This window comes from Pseudophryne corroboree, chromosome 2 (genome assembly GCF_028390025.1).
Source record: "Pseudophryne corroboree isolate aPseCor3 chromosome 2, aPseCor3.hap2, whole genome shotgun sequence".
Taxonomy (NCBI): domain Eukaryota; kingdom Metazoa; phylum Chordata; class Amphibia; order Anura; family Myobatrachidae; genus Pseudophryne; species Pseudophryne corroboree.
In genome coordinates this window covers 704,441,138-704,454,412 of record NC_086445.1, presented here as the reverse complement: position 1 = coordinate 704,454,412, position 13,275 = coordinate 704,441,138, and the positions used below count along the sequence as shown (strand labels likewise).

The 13,275-nt window shown below is 48.4% G+C and overlaps 1 protein-coding gene across 7 annotated transcripts in view; it reads right to left on the bottom strand.

Moving 5' to 3' along the window:
• The window catches only part of LOC135045631 (complement receptor type 1-like), a 363,785-nt gene that overhangs the window by 29,927 nt on the left and 320,583 nt on the right, over positions 1-13,275 (bottom strand). For 5 of the 7 annotated variants that reach the window (XM_063955316.1, XM_063955317.1, XM_063955322.1 and 2 more), the window contains one exon: positions 6,579-6,758. The exons of the other annotated variants lie outside the window; for them this stretch is intronic. In XM_063955316.1, the coding sequence (XP_063811386.1) occupies positions 6,579-6,758 (180 nt within the window). The remainder of the gene's footprint in view (positions 1-6,578; positions 6,759-13,275) is intronic. 7 annotated transcript variants of the gene reach the window in all.

The following is a 13,275-nucleotide window of genomic DNA, read 5'->3' as shown; positions in this document are numbered from 1 at the left end:
ATTTTCAGTACTGTATAACCTTCCTCCGTACAGCGGGATACAGGGAGACTCACCACACTTCCATATCCAAGCAAATGTGCTCGTAAGACGCTGAGTGGATTCAGACGCTACTGATGTACACTACTGCTCCTGATAACTGACAACGGATACAGTCGCTCACTGACGGACACGGGCGCTCAGCGACTTCCACGTGTATACAGACGCTACGGCCTGTGACTCGTCTAGGCGGGATCTCTAGTGTACACAACCGCAGCGTCTAAGCTGCGACCGAGTACCCTCGTGGTAGCGTCTGAGACGGAAGTGAGGTCATTTAGTTCATAGACAGGAGACACGCAGAAACTGGTCATGAACTCGGAGGAGGGGCGGCCAGGAGAGCGTCTGAATCCCCCTGTTGACTTAAACTCTAAGGATCGCGGCCTCTACCTAGTCCTGGCGCCTATGATCCCTAGAGCGTAGCGCTGTCGCACTCGAGATGTTCGGCGCATCAACACACTGTTTGTAGTCTCCACCAATACAGTGTAGCTGTGTCCGGACCCCTCTAGTAAGAGGAAATCCATAGACTTACCTTCCCCCCATGCTCCGGCCACAGCCTGGTTACGTCTGCTGGACCTGCTAGAACATCCGACACAGACGCTCGTCGAGACAGCACTATACCGCGAAGGTAAGCGTTGTTGCGACCCGGTGGGGAGTTGTTGAAGCGACTCTTTCCAGTATGCGTTTAAGACGCTGTTAAGAAAAGTCACTCAAAAAACATAGTAAGTCTATAAAAATAACATAATAAAAGCTTCAGGCTGCTTTATTCACAGCAGCCCTGTGACCATGCGGCTTCCTGCCGCACCAAGCAAAAAAAAATGATTTGACTGAGTCAGTGGGCGGGACTATATGGTGAGGCCCCGATGCATCCTGGGAGGCCAGAAAGCTTGTGACCGTGTTGGTGCCATTTCCGCTGTCGCTCAACCAAATCCCAATGTTATCCTGTAGACCCAGCCAGAGAAAATAAGAATTTACTCACCGGTAATTCTATTTCTCGTAGTCCGTAGTGGATGCTGGGGACTCCGTAAGGACCATGGGGAATAGCGGCTCCGCAGGAGACTGGGCACAACTAAGAAAGATTTAGGACTACCTGGTGTGCACTGGCTCCTCCCTCTATGCCCCTCCTCCAGACCTTAGGGAAACTGTGCCCGGAAGAGCTGACACAATAAGGAAAGGATTTGGAATCCCGGGTAAGACTCATACCAGCCACACCAATCACACCATACAACTCGTGATACTATACCCAGTGAACAGTATGAATAACAACTGAGCCTCTCAAACAGATGGCTCCAAACAATAACCCTTTAGTTAGGCAACAACTATATACAAGTATTGCAGACAATCCGCACTTGGGATGGGCGCCCAGCATCCACTACGGACTACGGGAAATAGAATTACCGGTGAGTAAATTCTTATTTTCTCTGACGTCCTAGTGGATGCTGGGGACTCCGTAAGGACCATGGGGATTATACCAAAGCTACCAAACGGGCGGGAGAGTGCGGATGACTCTGCAGCACCGAATGAGCAAACTCAAGGTCCTCCTCAGCCAGGGTATCAAACTTGTAGAATTTAGCAAATGTGTTTGAACCCGACCAAGTAGCAGCTCGGCAAAGTTGTAAAGCCGAGACCCCTCGGGCAGCCGCCCAAGAAGAGCCCACTTTCCTCGTGGAATGGGCTTTTACAGATTTAGGATGCGGCAGTCCAGCCGCAGAATGTGCAAGTTGAATCGTACTACAGATCCAGCGAGCAATAGACTGCTTTGAAGCAGGAGCACCCAGCTTGTTGGGCGCATACAGGATAAATAGCGAGTCAGTTTTCCTGACTCCAGCCGTCCTGGAAACATAGATTTTCAGGGCCCTGACTACGTCCAGCAACTTGGAATCCTCCAAGTCCTTAGTAGCCGCAGGCACCACAATAGGTTGGTTCAAATGAAAAGCTGATACCACCTTAGGAAGAAATTGGGAACGAGTCCTCAATTCCGCCCTATCCATATGGAAAATCAGATAAGGGCTTTTACATGACAAAGCCGTCAATTCTGACACACGCCTGGCCGAAGCCAAGGCCAACAGCATGACCACTTTCCACGTGAGATATTTTAAGTTCCACGGTTTTAAGTGGCTCAAACCAATGTGACTTAAGGAAATCCAACACCACGTTCAGATCCCAAGGTGCCACTGGAGACACAAAAGGGGGCTGAATATGCAGCACTCCTTTAACAAACGTCTGAACTTCAGGCAGTGAAGCCAGTTCTTTTTGGAAGAAAATCGACAGAGCCGAAATCTGGACCTTAATGGAACCTAATTTGAGGCCCATAGACACCCCTGACTGTAGGAAGTGCAGAAATCGACCCAGCTGAAATTCCTCCGTTGGGGCCCTTCTGGCCTCACACCACGCAACATATTTTCGCCATATGCGGTGATAATGGTTTGCGGTCACCTCCTTCCTAGCTTTAATCAGCGTAGGGATGACTTCCTCCGGAATGCCCTTTTCCTTCAGGATCCGGCGTTCAACCGCCATGCCGTCAAACGCAGTCGCGGTAAGTCTTGGAACAGACAGGGTCCCTGCTGCAGCAGGTCCTGTCTGAGCGGCAGAGGCCATGGTTCCTCTGATATCATTTCTTTAAGTTCTGGGTACCAAGCTCTTCTTGGCCAATCCGGAACAATGATTATAGTTCTTACTCTTCTCCTTCTTATTATCCTCAGTACCTTGGGTATGAGAGGAAGAGGAGGGAACACATAAATCGACTGGTACACCCACGGTGTCACTAAAGCGTCCACAGCTATCGCCTGAGGGTCCCTTGACCTGGCGCAATATCTTTTTAGCTTTTTGTTGAGGCGGGACGCCATCATGTCCACCTGTGGCCTTTCCCACCGGTGTACAATCATTTGGAAGACTTCTGGATGAAGTCCCCACTCTCCCAGGTGGAGGTCGTGTCTGCTAAGAAAGTCTGCTTCCCAGTTGTCCACTCCGGGAATGAACACTGCTGACAGTGCTAACACATGATTTTCCGCCCATCGGAGAATCCTTGTGGCTTCTGCCATCGCCATCCTGCTTCTTGTGCCGCCCTGTCGGTTTACATGGGTGACCGCCGTGATGTTGTCTGACTGGATCAGCACCGGCTGGTGTTGAAGCAGGGGTCTTGCCTGACTTAGGGCATTGTAAACGGCCCTTAGTTCCAGAATATTTATGTGTAGGGAAGTCTCCTGACTCGACCATTGTCCCTGGAAGTTTCTTCCCTGTGTGACTGCCCCCCAACCTCGAAGGCTGGCATCCGTGGTCACCAGGATCCAGTCCTGTATGCCGAATCTGCGGCCCTCTAGAAGATGAGCACTCTGCAGCCACCACAGCAGCGACACCCTGGCCCTTGGAGACAGGGTTATCAGCCGATGCATCTGAAGATGCGATCCGGACCACTTGTCCAACAGATCCCACTGAAACATCCTTGCATGGACCGACACCTGTTTTGGTTTTAGGAGGTCTCTGACTAGAGATGACAACTCCTTGGCCTTCTCCTCCGGGAGAAACACTTTTTTCTGTTCTGTGTACAGAACCATCCCCAGGAACAGTAGACGCGTTGTAGGAACCAGCTGCGACTTTGGAATATTCAGGATCCAGCCGTGCTGTTGTAGCACTTCCCGAGCTAGTGCTACTCCGATCAACAACTGTTCCCTGGACCTCGCCTTTATAAGGAGATCGTCCAAGTACGGGATAATTAAAACTCCCTTTTTCCGAAGGAGTATCATAATTTCGGCCATTACCTTGGTAAATACCCTCGGTGCCGTGGACAGATCAAACGGCAACGTCTGGAATTGGTAATGACAGTCCTGTACCACAAATCTGAGGTACTCCTGGTGAGGAGGGTAAATGGGGACATGCAGGTAAGCATCCTTGATGTCCAGTGATACCATGTAATCCCCCTCGTCCAGGCTTGCAATCACCGCCCTGAGCGATTCCATCTTGAACTTGAACCTTCTTATATAAGTGTTCAAGGATTTTAAATTTAAAATGGGTCTCACCGAACCGTCCGGTTTCGGTACCACAAACATTGTGGAATAGTAACCCCGTCCTTGTTGAAGGAGGGGTACCTTGATTATCACCTGCTGAGAATACAGCTTGTGAATCGCCTCCAGCACTGTCTCCCTGTCCGGGGGAGCGGTCGGCAAGGCAGATTTGAGGAAACGGCGAGGGGGAGACGTCTCGAATTCCAGCTTGTACCCCTGAGATACTACTTGTAGAATCCAGGGATCCACCCGTGAGCGAGCCCACTGGTCGCTGAAGTTCTTGAGACGGGCCCCCACCGTACCTGGCTCCGCCTGTGGAGCCCCAGCGTCATGCGGTGGACTTAGAGGAAGCGGGGGAGGACTTTTGTTCCTGGGAACTGGCTGTATGTTGCAGCTTTTTCCCTCTACCTCTGGGCAGAAAGGACGCGCCTCTAACCCGCTTGCCTTTCTGGGGCCGAAAGGACTGTACCTGATAATACGGTGCTTTCTTTGGCTGTGAGGGGACATGGGGTAAAAATGATGACTTCCCAGCTGTCGCCTTGGAAACGAGGTCCAAGAGACCATCCCCAAACAACTCCTCACCCTTGTAAGGCAAAACTTCCATGTGCCTTTTAGAATCTGTATCTCCTGTCCACTGCCGAGTCCACAATCCTCTCCTGGCAGAAATGGACATTGCGTTTATTTTAGATGCCAGCCGGCAAATATCCCTCTGTGCATCTCTCATGTATAAGACAGCATCTTTAATATGCTCTACGGTTAGCAATATAGTGTCCCTGTCTAGGGTATCAATGTTTTCCGACAGGGAATCTGACCACGCAGCTGCAGCACTGCACATCCATGCTGAAGCAATAGCCGGTCTCAGTATAATTCCTGAGTGTGTATATACAGACTTCAGGATAGCCTCCTGTTTTCTATCCGCAGGCTCCTTTAGGGTGGCCGTGTCCGGAGACGGTAGTGCCACCTTTTTTGACAGACGTGTGAGCGCTTTATCCACCCTAGGGGATGTCTCCCAACGTGACCTGTCCTCTGGCGGGAAAGGGTACACCATTAGTAACTTTTTAGAAATTACCAGTTTCTTATCGCAGGAAGCCCACGCTTCTTCACACACTTCATTTAATTCATCAGATGGGGGAAAAACCACTGGTAGCTTTTTCTCCCCAAACATAATACCCTTTTTTGTGGTACCTGGGGTAATATCAGAAATGTGCAACACATTTTTCATTGCCGTAATCGTATAACGAGTGGCTCTATTGGAATGTACACTAGTCTCATCGTCGTCGACACTGGAGTCAGTATCCGTGTCGACATCTGTGTCTGCCATCTGAGGTAGTGGGCGTTTTAGAGCCCCTGATGGTTTTTGAGACGCCTGGGCAGGCACGGGCTGAGAAGCCGGCTGTCCCACATCTGCTATGTCGTCAAACCTTTTATGTAAGGAGTTGACACTGTCGCGTAATTCCTTCCACATGTCCATCCATTCAGGTGTCGACCCCGCAGGGGGTGACATCACATTTATCGGCACCTGCTCCGCCTCCACATAAGCCTCCTCATCAAACCACACAGCCGTACCGACACACCGCACACACACAGGGAATGCTCTGACTGAGGACAGAACCCCACAAAGTCCTTTGGGGAGACAGAGAGAGAGTATGCCAGCACACACCAGAGCGCTATATAATGCAGGAATTCACACTACACACAGTGATTTTTCCCCTATAGCTGCTATAATACACAGTTTGCGCCTAAATTTAGTGCCCCCCTCTCTTTTTTACCCTATTGAGCCTGGAAACTGCAGGGGAGAGCCTTGGGAGCGTCCTTCCAGCGGAGCTGTGAGAGGAAATGGCGCCAGTGTGCTGAGGGAGATAGCCCCGTCCCCTTTTCGGCGGACTTCTCCCGCTTTTTTCAGGATATTTTTGGCAGGGGATTTTACACATATATAGTCTTACTGACTATATTACCTACCTTAATGAAGACCGGAGTCTTCAGCCGCCGATTTCCTGGACGTTCTTCTTGCTTCTGGCTCTGCAAGGGGGACGGCGGCGCGGCTCCGGGACCGGACGACCGAGGCTGGGCCTGTGTTCGATCCCTCTGGAGCTAATGGTGTCCAGTAGCCTAAGAAGCCCAAGCTAGCTGCAAGCAGGTAGGTTCGCTTCTTCTCCCCTCAGTCCCTCGTAGCAGTGAGTCTGTTGCCAGATCTCACTGAAAATAAAAAACCTAAATATACTTTCTTTTCTAAGAGCTCACGAGAGCCCCTAGTGTGCAACCAGCTCGGCCGGGCACAAAATTCTAACTGAGGTCTGGAGGAGAGGCATAGAGGGAGGAGCCAGTGCACACCAGGTAGTCCTAAATCTTTCTTAGTTGTGCCCAGTCTCCTGCGGAGCCGCTATTCCCCATGGTCCTTACGGAGTCCCCAGCATCCAGTAGGACGTCAGAGAAATAAATATATATATATATATATATATATATATATATATACACACACACACACACACACACACACACACACACACACACACACACCTGAGCTTTAGCAATAGGAGGACTTACTTTGTGGGCAGACCTCTTTAGGATTGGACCAGATTTTGCCTAAGCAAGTTATTGCAATTTTTTGGTTGGGATCATGTTTGCAATTGTACTCCGCCGTCATAGCGTTAAAGTAGTTGGGTAGGTCGGCAAATCTTTCAACAAGTTCTGCATTACTGAGTGTAGGAGGAGGATTACACACCGCTGCAAAGAAAAAGAACAAAACAGCATTTCATCAATCTATATAGTTTAGGAATGAAAATATTAATAAAAATTACAGAAACACAATGAAGGTGGCCGAAATGGTATGCAGCCCCTACGGGGGGAATTAATTTGCAGGTGATAAACCATTTTCACTTGAAAAGTTTTCACTTTTTGTGAATAGTTATGCCTGGCGTAATCGAGCTGACAGGTCCCTTGCAATTCCGTTAACATTGGGTGGATTTTTTTTTGCTAAAGATGCATCTTAGTTACATTGCCCTGCAAAATCGTAATAAGCATGCCACATATAATTTTATTCAGTAAAAGCTGTTTGAGCGTCTCAGTCGCATTGTTTTGCGAATAAGTAGTCATTTTAATAGATAAAGTCGTACAAAAAGATGTTCGGCACTAATAAGTCACACCGCGGCATGACGTGATTAGAAGAGCTGTTTAACGTGCCGGGAGGCTGGATGTAAGTGAACATTGTTTACTTTCCATAAAATCCCTTCCTTGAAATCCATCTGAGGAGATGCCATGGGTTATGTATCTGACCTATTGGGAGTCTGGCACTAAACAATCAGCTGATTCCCTTACTTACATAACACCTCCTACCTTCCTCAGTCTACGTTTAGCAAAGCTGCCTGGACGTAGAAAGAAAACTACTAACACACACAATCCACAATAATGTGCAAAGAAACTGGTACTAACCACACAGGTAGGAAGCTGAGCGTCCCCAGGTTGAACTTCGAGAAAAGCATTTTACGATACTGGAAGTAAAAAAAAAATCGAATTTCCCCTATCATCAATCTGGGGGACGCAATTAATCTGGGATCTCCACTCGCTCCAAAAGCATGTAAGCGATAACATTTTGTAAAGGTGTGCACAGATGACCATGTAGCTGCCATGCAAAACTGATCCAGAGATGCACATGTTGCACAGCCCAGGTACCCCAAACAGCAAGAGCCGAGTGAGCGTTTGAATGGCGTCAGATACCAGCACATTAGCCTGACGAATGGCTGAAGTGACCCATCTAGCAACTGACTGATTTAGAGGCTGGCCATCCACGTTTTGATCCATCTACCAATACCAACAAGGAATCCGTACATCGAAGAAAGACTATACAGTACCTTCCAAATAAATACGTAAAGCACGGACCACATCTAAGAGAGATGAAGGTGAACCATTTTCTGAGATCAAGACCTGCTTAAATGCTGGAAGAACAATGTCCTGGTTCATGTGAAATTTGGACACTGCTGTACCTTTGTAATGAAGATGGTTTTGTGCACAAATCCACCGTATCTGAATGGAAAATAATCAGTGGAGGTTTACAAGAAAGTCTCCATCTCTGAAACACCTCTTGCTGAGGAAATCACCAAACGAAAAAAATAAAATGAAACCCAACTAAAAGCTAAGCAGCCAGGTTATGTGCAGCTCTCCTAATGTTGGTTGTCTTCTTACCAAAAATACATCTTAGGTCTCAACGCAATGCGACTAAAATGCACGAAAAGACTCTGCTGATTCATTTAATACATGAATCTTGTATATAAAGATTTTAGCAGCGTGCTGTATCACAACCATGTTGTGAACCCAGCGCGGCATGCCGTGCACGTTCGCATCGCTGTCAGGACCTGTGGAAGTGGGCGTATGTGCACTTCGGCTCCCATTCAAGTCTGTGGCATAGCAGGAGCATGTGATCGCGCACACCCTGCTATGCAGTGCTGTCCTTGCTGCAATGCATACTGTATAAGAGAGGACACATCTGTATACAGATCTTAACACATCCTCAGACGCATTGTGACGCTATTAGGAGACAAAAAAAAGGCACTGATGGAGAAATCTGTCTGCCTTTAAATTCATATTGAGAAGCAGTCATATCCCCTTTCCTGATGACAAGGCAGAAAAAAGGGGTTATTGGGGAGGCAGCTGGATTGCATGCTGAACAATTGGATTAATAATACTAGTATGTGTGTGTAATAAATATATATATATATATATATATATACACATACACACACACTCACATTGCACACATTAATACACACATATACACACACACACATACATACATAGTATATATTATTGTTATTAAACAAAAACGCGGAAAAAGAAGAAAAATGCCCAGTAAAATGGGGAAGGGGGAGTTATTAGTTTAGAAGTCATCTTGACAGAAAACAATAAACAAACATTTAGACTGAAATGTTGATACTATTACAAATAAAACACATAGGAAAAATTTCTGACTCCATAAAAGCTCCTTTATATTACAGCTGTGTGATTGGGCTCCTGTTTTTAAATGTAGTTTTTTATCTTTAACTGGGGCTACTTTTACCCCCTGAGCTTGTTGTGCCAGAATAATGAGTATACTGTATGCCACACGTTTCTTGTACGTTGAACAACAGTTTAACCAGGCTATTATCCAATATTGTACATTTTTTTGCTCCTAGTGCCTCATGTATTAGAAAATGAGATTTATGGTAAAAACTAAACGTTGTTAAATCTCTTTCTGCGAGGTACACTGGGCTCCACAGGAATGACATCGGGGTGTAGAGTAGGATCTTGATCCGAAGCACCAACAGGCTCAAAGCTTTGACTGTTCCCAGAATGCCTAGCGCCGCCTCCTCTATAACCCCACCTCCATGCACAGGAGCTCAGTTTTTAACCAGTCCAATGCAGTAGCAGGCAAAAGACGACAACTGTTAGTAGCCACAAACACCACATTCTCACGACAGGAGAAAGTGTCAGCGGCTAATGCCATACCAACCCAAAGAAGCTAAATGCATCAGGGTGGGTGCCCTGTGGAGCCCAGTGTACCTCGCAGAAAGAGATTTAACAACGGTAAGTTCTTACCATAAATCTAATTTTCTGCTGCGGGGTACACTGGGCTCCACAGAGAATAACATCGGGGATGTCCTAAAGTAGTTCCTTATGGGAGGGGACGCACTGTAGCAGGCACAAGAACCCGGCGTCCAAAAGAAGCATCCTGGGAGGCGGATGTATCGAAGGCATAGAACCTTATGAACGTGTTCACTGAGGACCACGTAGCCGCCTTGCACAACTGTTCAAGGGTCGCACCACGGCGGGCCGTCCAAGAAGGTCCAACAGACATAGTAGAATGGACCTTAATAGTAGCAGGAGCTGGACGACCAGCCTGTACATAAGCATGTGCAATCACCATTCTAATACATTTGGCCAAGGTCTGCTTGTGAGCAGGCCAGCCACGTTTGTGAAAACCAAACAGCACAAAGAGGGAATCAGACTTACTGATAGGAGCTGTCCTCTTCACACAGATACGGAGAGCCCGTACCACATCCAAAGACCGCTCTTTGGAAGACAATTCAGGAGAGGCAAAGGCTGGAACCACGATCTCCTGATTAAGGTGGAAAGAAGACACCACCTTAGGTAGGTACCCAGGACGTGTTCTAAGAACCGCCCGGTCTTAGTGAAAAATCAGATATGAGGACCTACAAGACAAGGCACCCAAATCAGACACCCGTCTGGCAGAGGCAATAGCCAGCAGAAACAACACCTTAAGAGAAAGCCACTTAAGGTCTGCTGATTTAACACCTCCAGAACCACCAACAAGTACCAAGGAGCCACAGGCGGGACGTAAGGAGGTTGAATCGGCAACACATCCTGAGTAAATGTATGAACATCAATGTATGAACATCAGGTAAAGTTGCAATTTTTCTCTGGAACCAAACCGACAAGGCAGAAATATGAACCTTGATGGAGGCCAGGCGAAGGCCCAAGTCCAGGCCCTGTTGTAGAAAGGCCAAAAGTTTGGCTGTACTAAATTTATAAGCATCATGATTGTTAGTTGTGCACCAAGCAAAGTAAGAATTCCAGACCCTATGGTAAATCCAAGCAGAAGCTGGTTTCTGGGCCTTCAACATGGTTTGAATGACCGCCTCAGAAAATCTTTTGGCCCTTAAGACGGAAGCTTCAAGGGCCACGCCGTCAATGCCAATCTGGCTAATTCCTGATATACACAGGGGCCCTGAACGAGGAGATCTGGGCACTGCGGAAGTAGAAGGGGACGCTCTATCGAGAGACCCTGAAGGTCTGAGAACCAATGCTGTCTGGGCCCCGCTGGAGCGATCAGAAGTAGGATTCCTCCTTCTTGCTTGAACTTCCTTATTTCTCTGGGCAGGAGTGACACTGGAGGGAACACGTATGGCAGACGAAAGTTCCATGGAATTACCAGTGCGTCTACGAACGCTGATCCCTTGTCCTTGCTCCCAAGACCGGAACCTTGTGATTGTGTTGAGATGTCATCAGGTCCACATCTGGAAGGCCCCACTTGTCCACGAAGAGTTGAAACATCTGGATGGAGGCTCCATTCTCCGGCATGTACGTCCTGACGACTGAGATAGTCCGCTTCCCAGTTTAGACTCCTCCCTGGTCCACCGACCCTGAAGGGAGTGTTGCTCCAACACCGTGCCCCAACCTCTCAGACTGGCATCAGTCGTCAGAAGAACCCAGTTGGAGATCCAGAAGGGACAACCCCTGCTCAATCATTGGTCCTGAAGCCACCAGCTCAGTGACAGAGGATCTCCGGAGACAAGGAGATCATTTGAGACCTGATTCGGTGAGGCAGGCCATCCCACTTGGCAAGAATCAGCTTCTGCAGAAGGCGGGAAAGGAATTGAGCGTACTCCACCATGTCGAAAGCAGACACCATGAGACCTAGGCACTTGCATTGCCGAATGTATCGACACTGCAGACGAGATAGGAAGCATCAAATCCTGTCCTGAAGCTTCAGGACTTTCTCCTGAGACAAGAACAACCGCTGGTTGTGAGTGTCCAACAACGCCCCCAGGTGCAGGATGCTCTGAGCAGGGACCAGGGAAGATTTCTTCCAGTTGATGAGCCACCCGTAGGCTTGCAGAAACTGGATGGTCAGATCCAGATAGCGTAGGAGAATTTCTGGGGAATTTGCCAGGATCAATAAGTCGTCCAGGTACGGGAGGATCCTGACCCCTTGACGGCGGTGCACAGCCGTCATTACTGCCATGACCTTGGTGAAGACTCACAGAGCCGTGGTCAAAGCAAAAGGTAACGACCGAAATTGGTAATGGGGGTTGCCAACCGCAAACCTCAGGTACTGCTGATGCGACACTGCAATGGAAATATGCAGGTAAGCATCCTGTATGTCCAGGGAGACCATATAATCCCCAGGTTCCAAGGCCAGAACAACAGAGTGAAGAGCTTCCATACGAAACCTGGAGACCTTCACAAATTTGTTAAAGGACTTGAGGTTGAGAATGGTCCGGGAGGACCCATTCGGTTTTGGGATTAGGAACAGCGGTGAATAGTACCCCTTGCCTCTCTGAGCCAGAGGCACCTGTACCACCGAATGAAGAGTTTTTGCCTTCACCTTATCCGAAGGGATGTCTGTCAGGCAAAATCGATGAGGGGGACGATTCTTGAAGGATACGGCGTAACCTCGAGTGACGACTTCCCGTACCCAGGCATCGGAAGTAGTGTTCAACCATTCTTGGGTATACCCTAGAAGTTGGCCCCCAACCCTGGGATCCCCCAGAGGGAGGTCCAACCCGTTATGCGGCAGGCTTGACAGTTTTGGAAGCAGGCCGACGGACAGCCCAGGCCCGTTTGAGTTTATTGGGTTTGGAAGTGCGAACCTGTTTCGGGTACGCCTGACCTTTTGTTTTCCCTGAAGGACGAAAGGAGCGAAATGGAGTACTCTTAGCCTTCGTCACCAAAGCAGCAGTACTAGGCAGACATGCTGTTTTAGCAGAAGCTAAGTCCGCCACTATCTTGTTGAGGTCTTTTCCGAAAAGAGCATCTCCCTTAAAAGGGAGTAACTCAAAGGTTTTCTTAGAGTCCAAATCCACAGACCAGGACCGTAACCAGAGAATCTGGCGAGCCAAAATGGACGTAGTAGAAGCCTTTGCCTCCAGAATACCGGCATCAGAAGCCGCCTCCTTAATGTAATGAGATGCTGTGACAATATGTGACAAGCATTGTCTAGCATGATCAGAAGCATTGGAAGGCAACTCAGTCTCCAGCTCCTGAGCCCACGCTTCCACAGTTTTTGCAGCCCATGTCGCTGCAATGGTGGGGCTTTGCGCAGCACCAGTTAGGGTGCAAATCGCCTTTAAACAACCCTCCACACGCTTTTCCGCGGCTCTCTCAGGGACGTGACTGTAGTTACAGGCAGAGCTGAGGATACCACCAGCCGCGCCACCTGCGAATCCACTGGTGGGGGTGTTTCCCAATTTTTACTTAGCTCCGCAGCGAGTGGGTAGCGAACCAGTATCTTCTTGTGAGGCGAGAATTTCTTTCCTGGATTTCCCCAGGACTCCTGACGTATGTCAACTAAATGGTCAGAGTGAGGTAAAACTTGTTTAACCACTTTCTGGCGTTTAAACCTGTCCAGCTTTTTAGGGGCAGCATCAGGCTCCTGGTCATCATCAACTTGAAGAATGAGCCTGATAGCCTCCAACAAGTCAGGAACATCCACATGTGAAACAGCTTCCCATTCAGAAGCATCAGGATC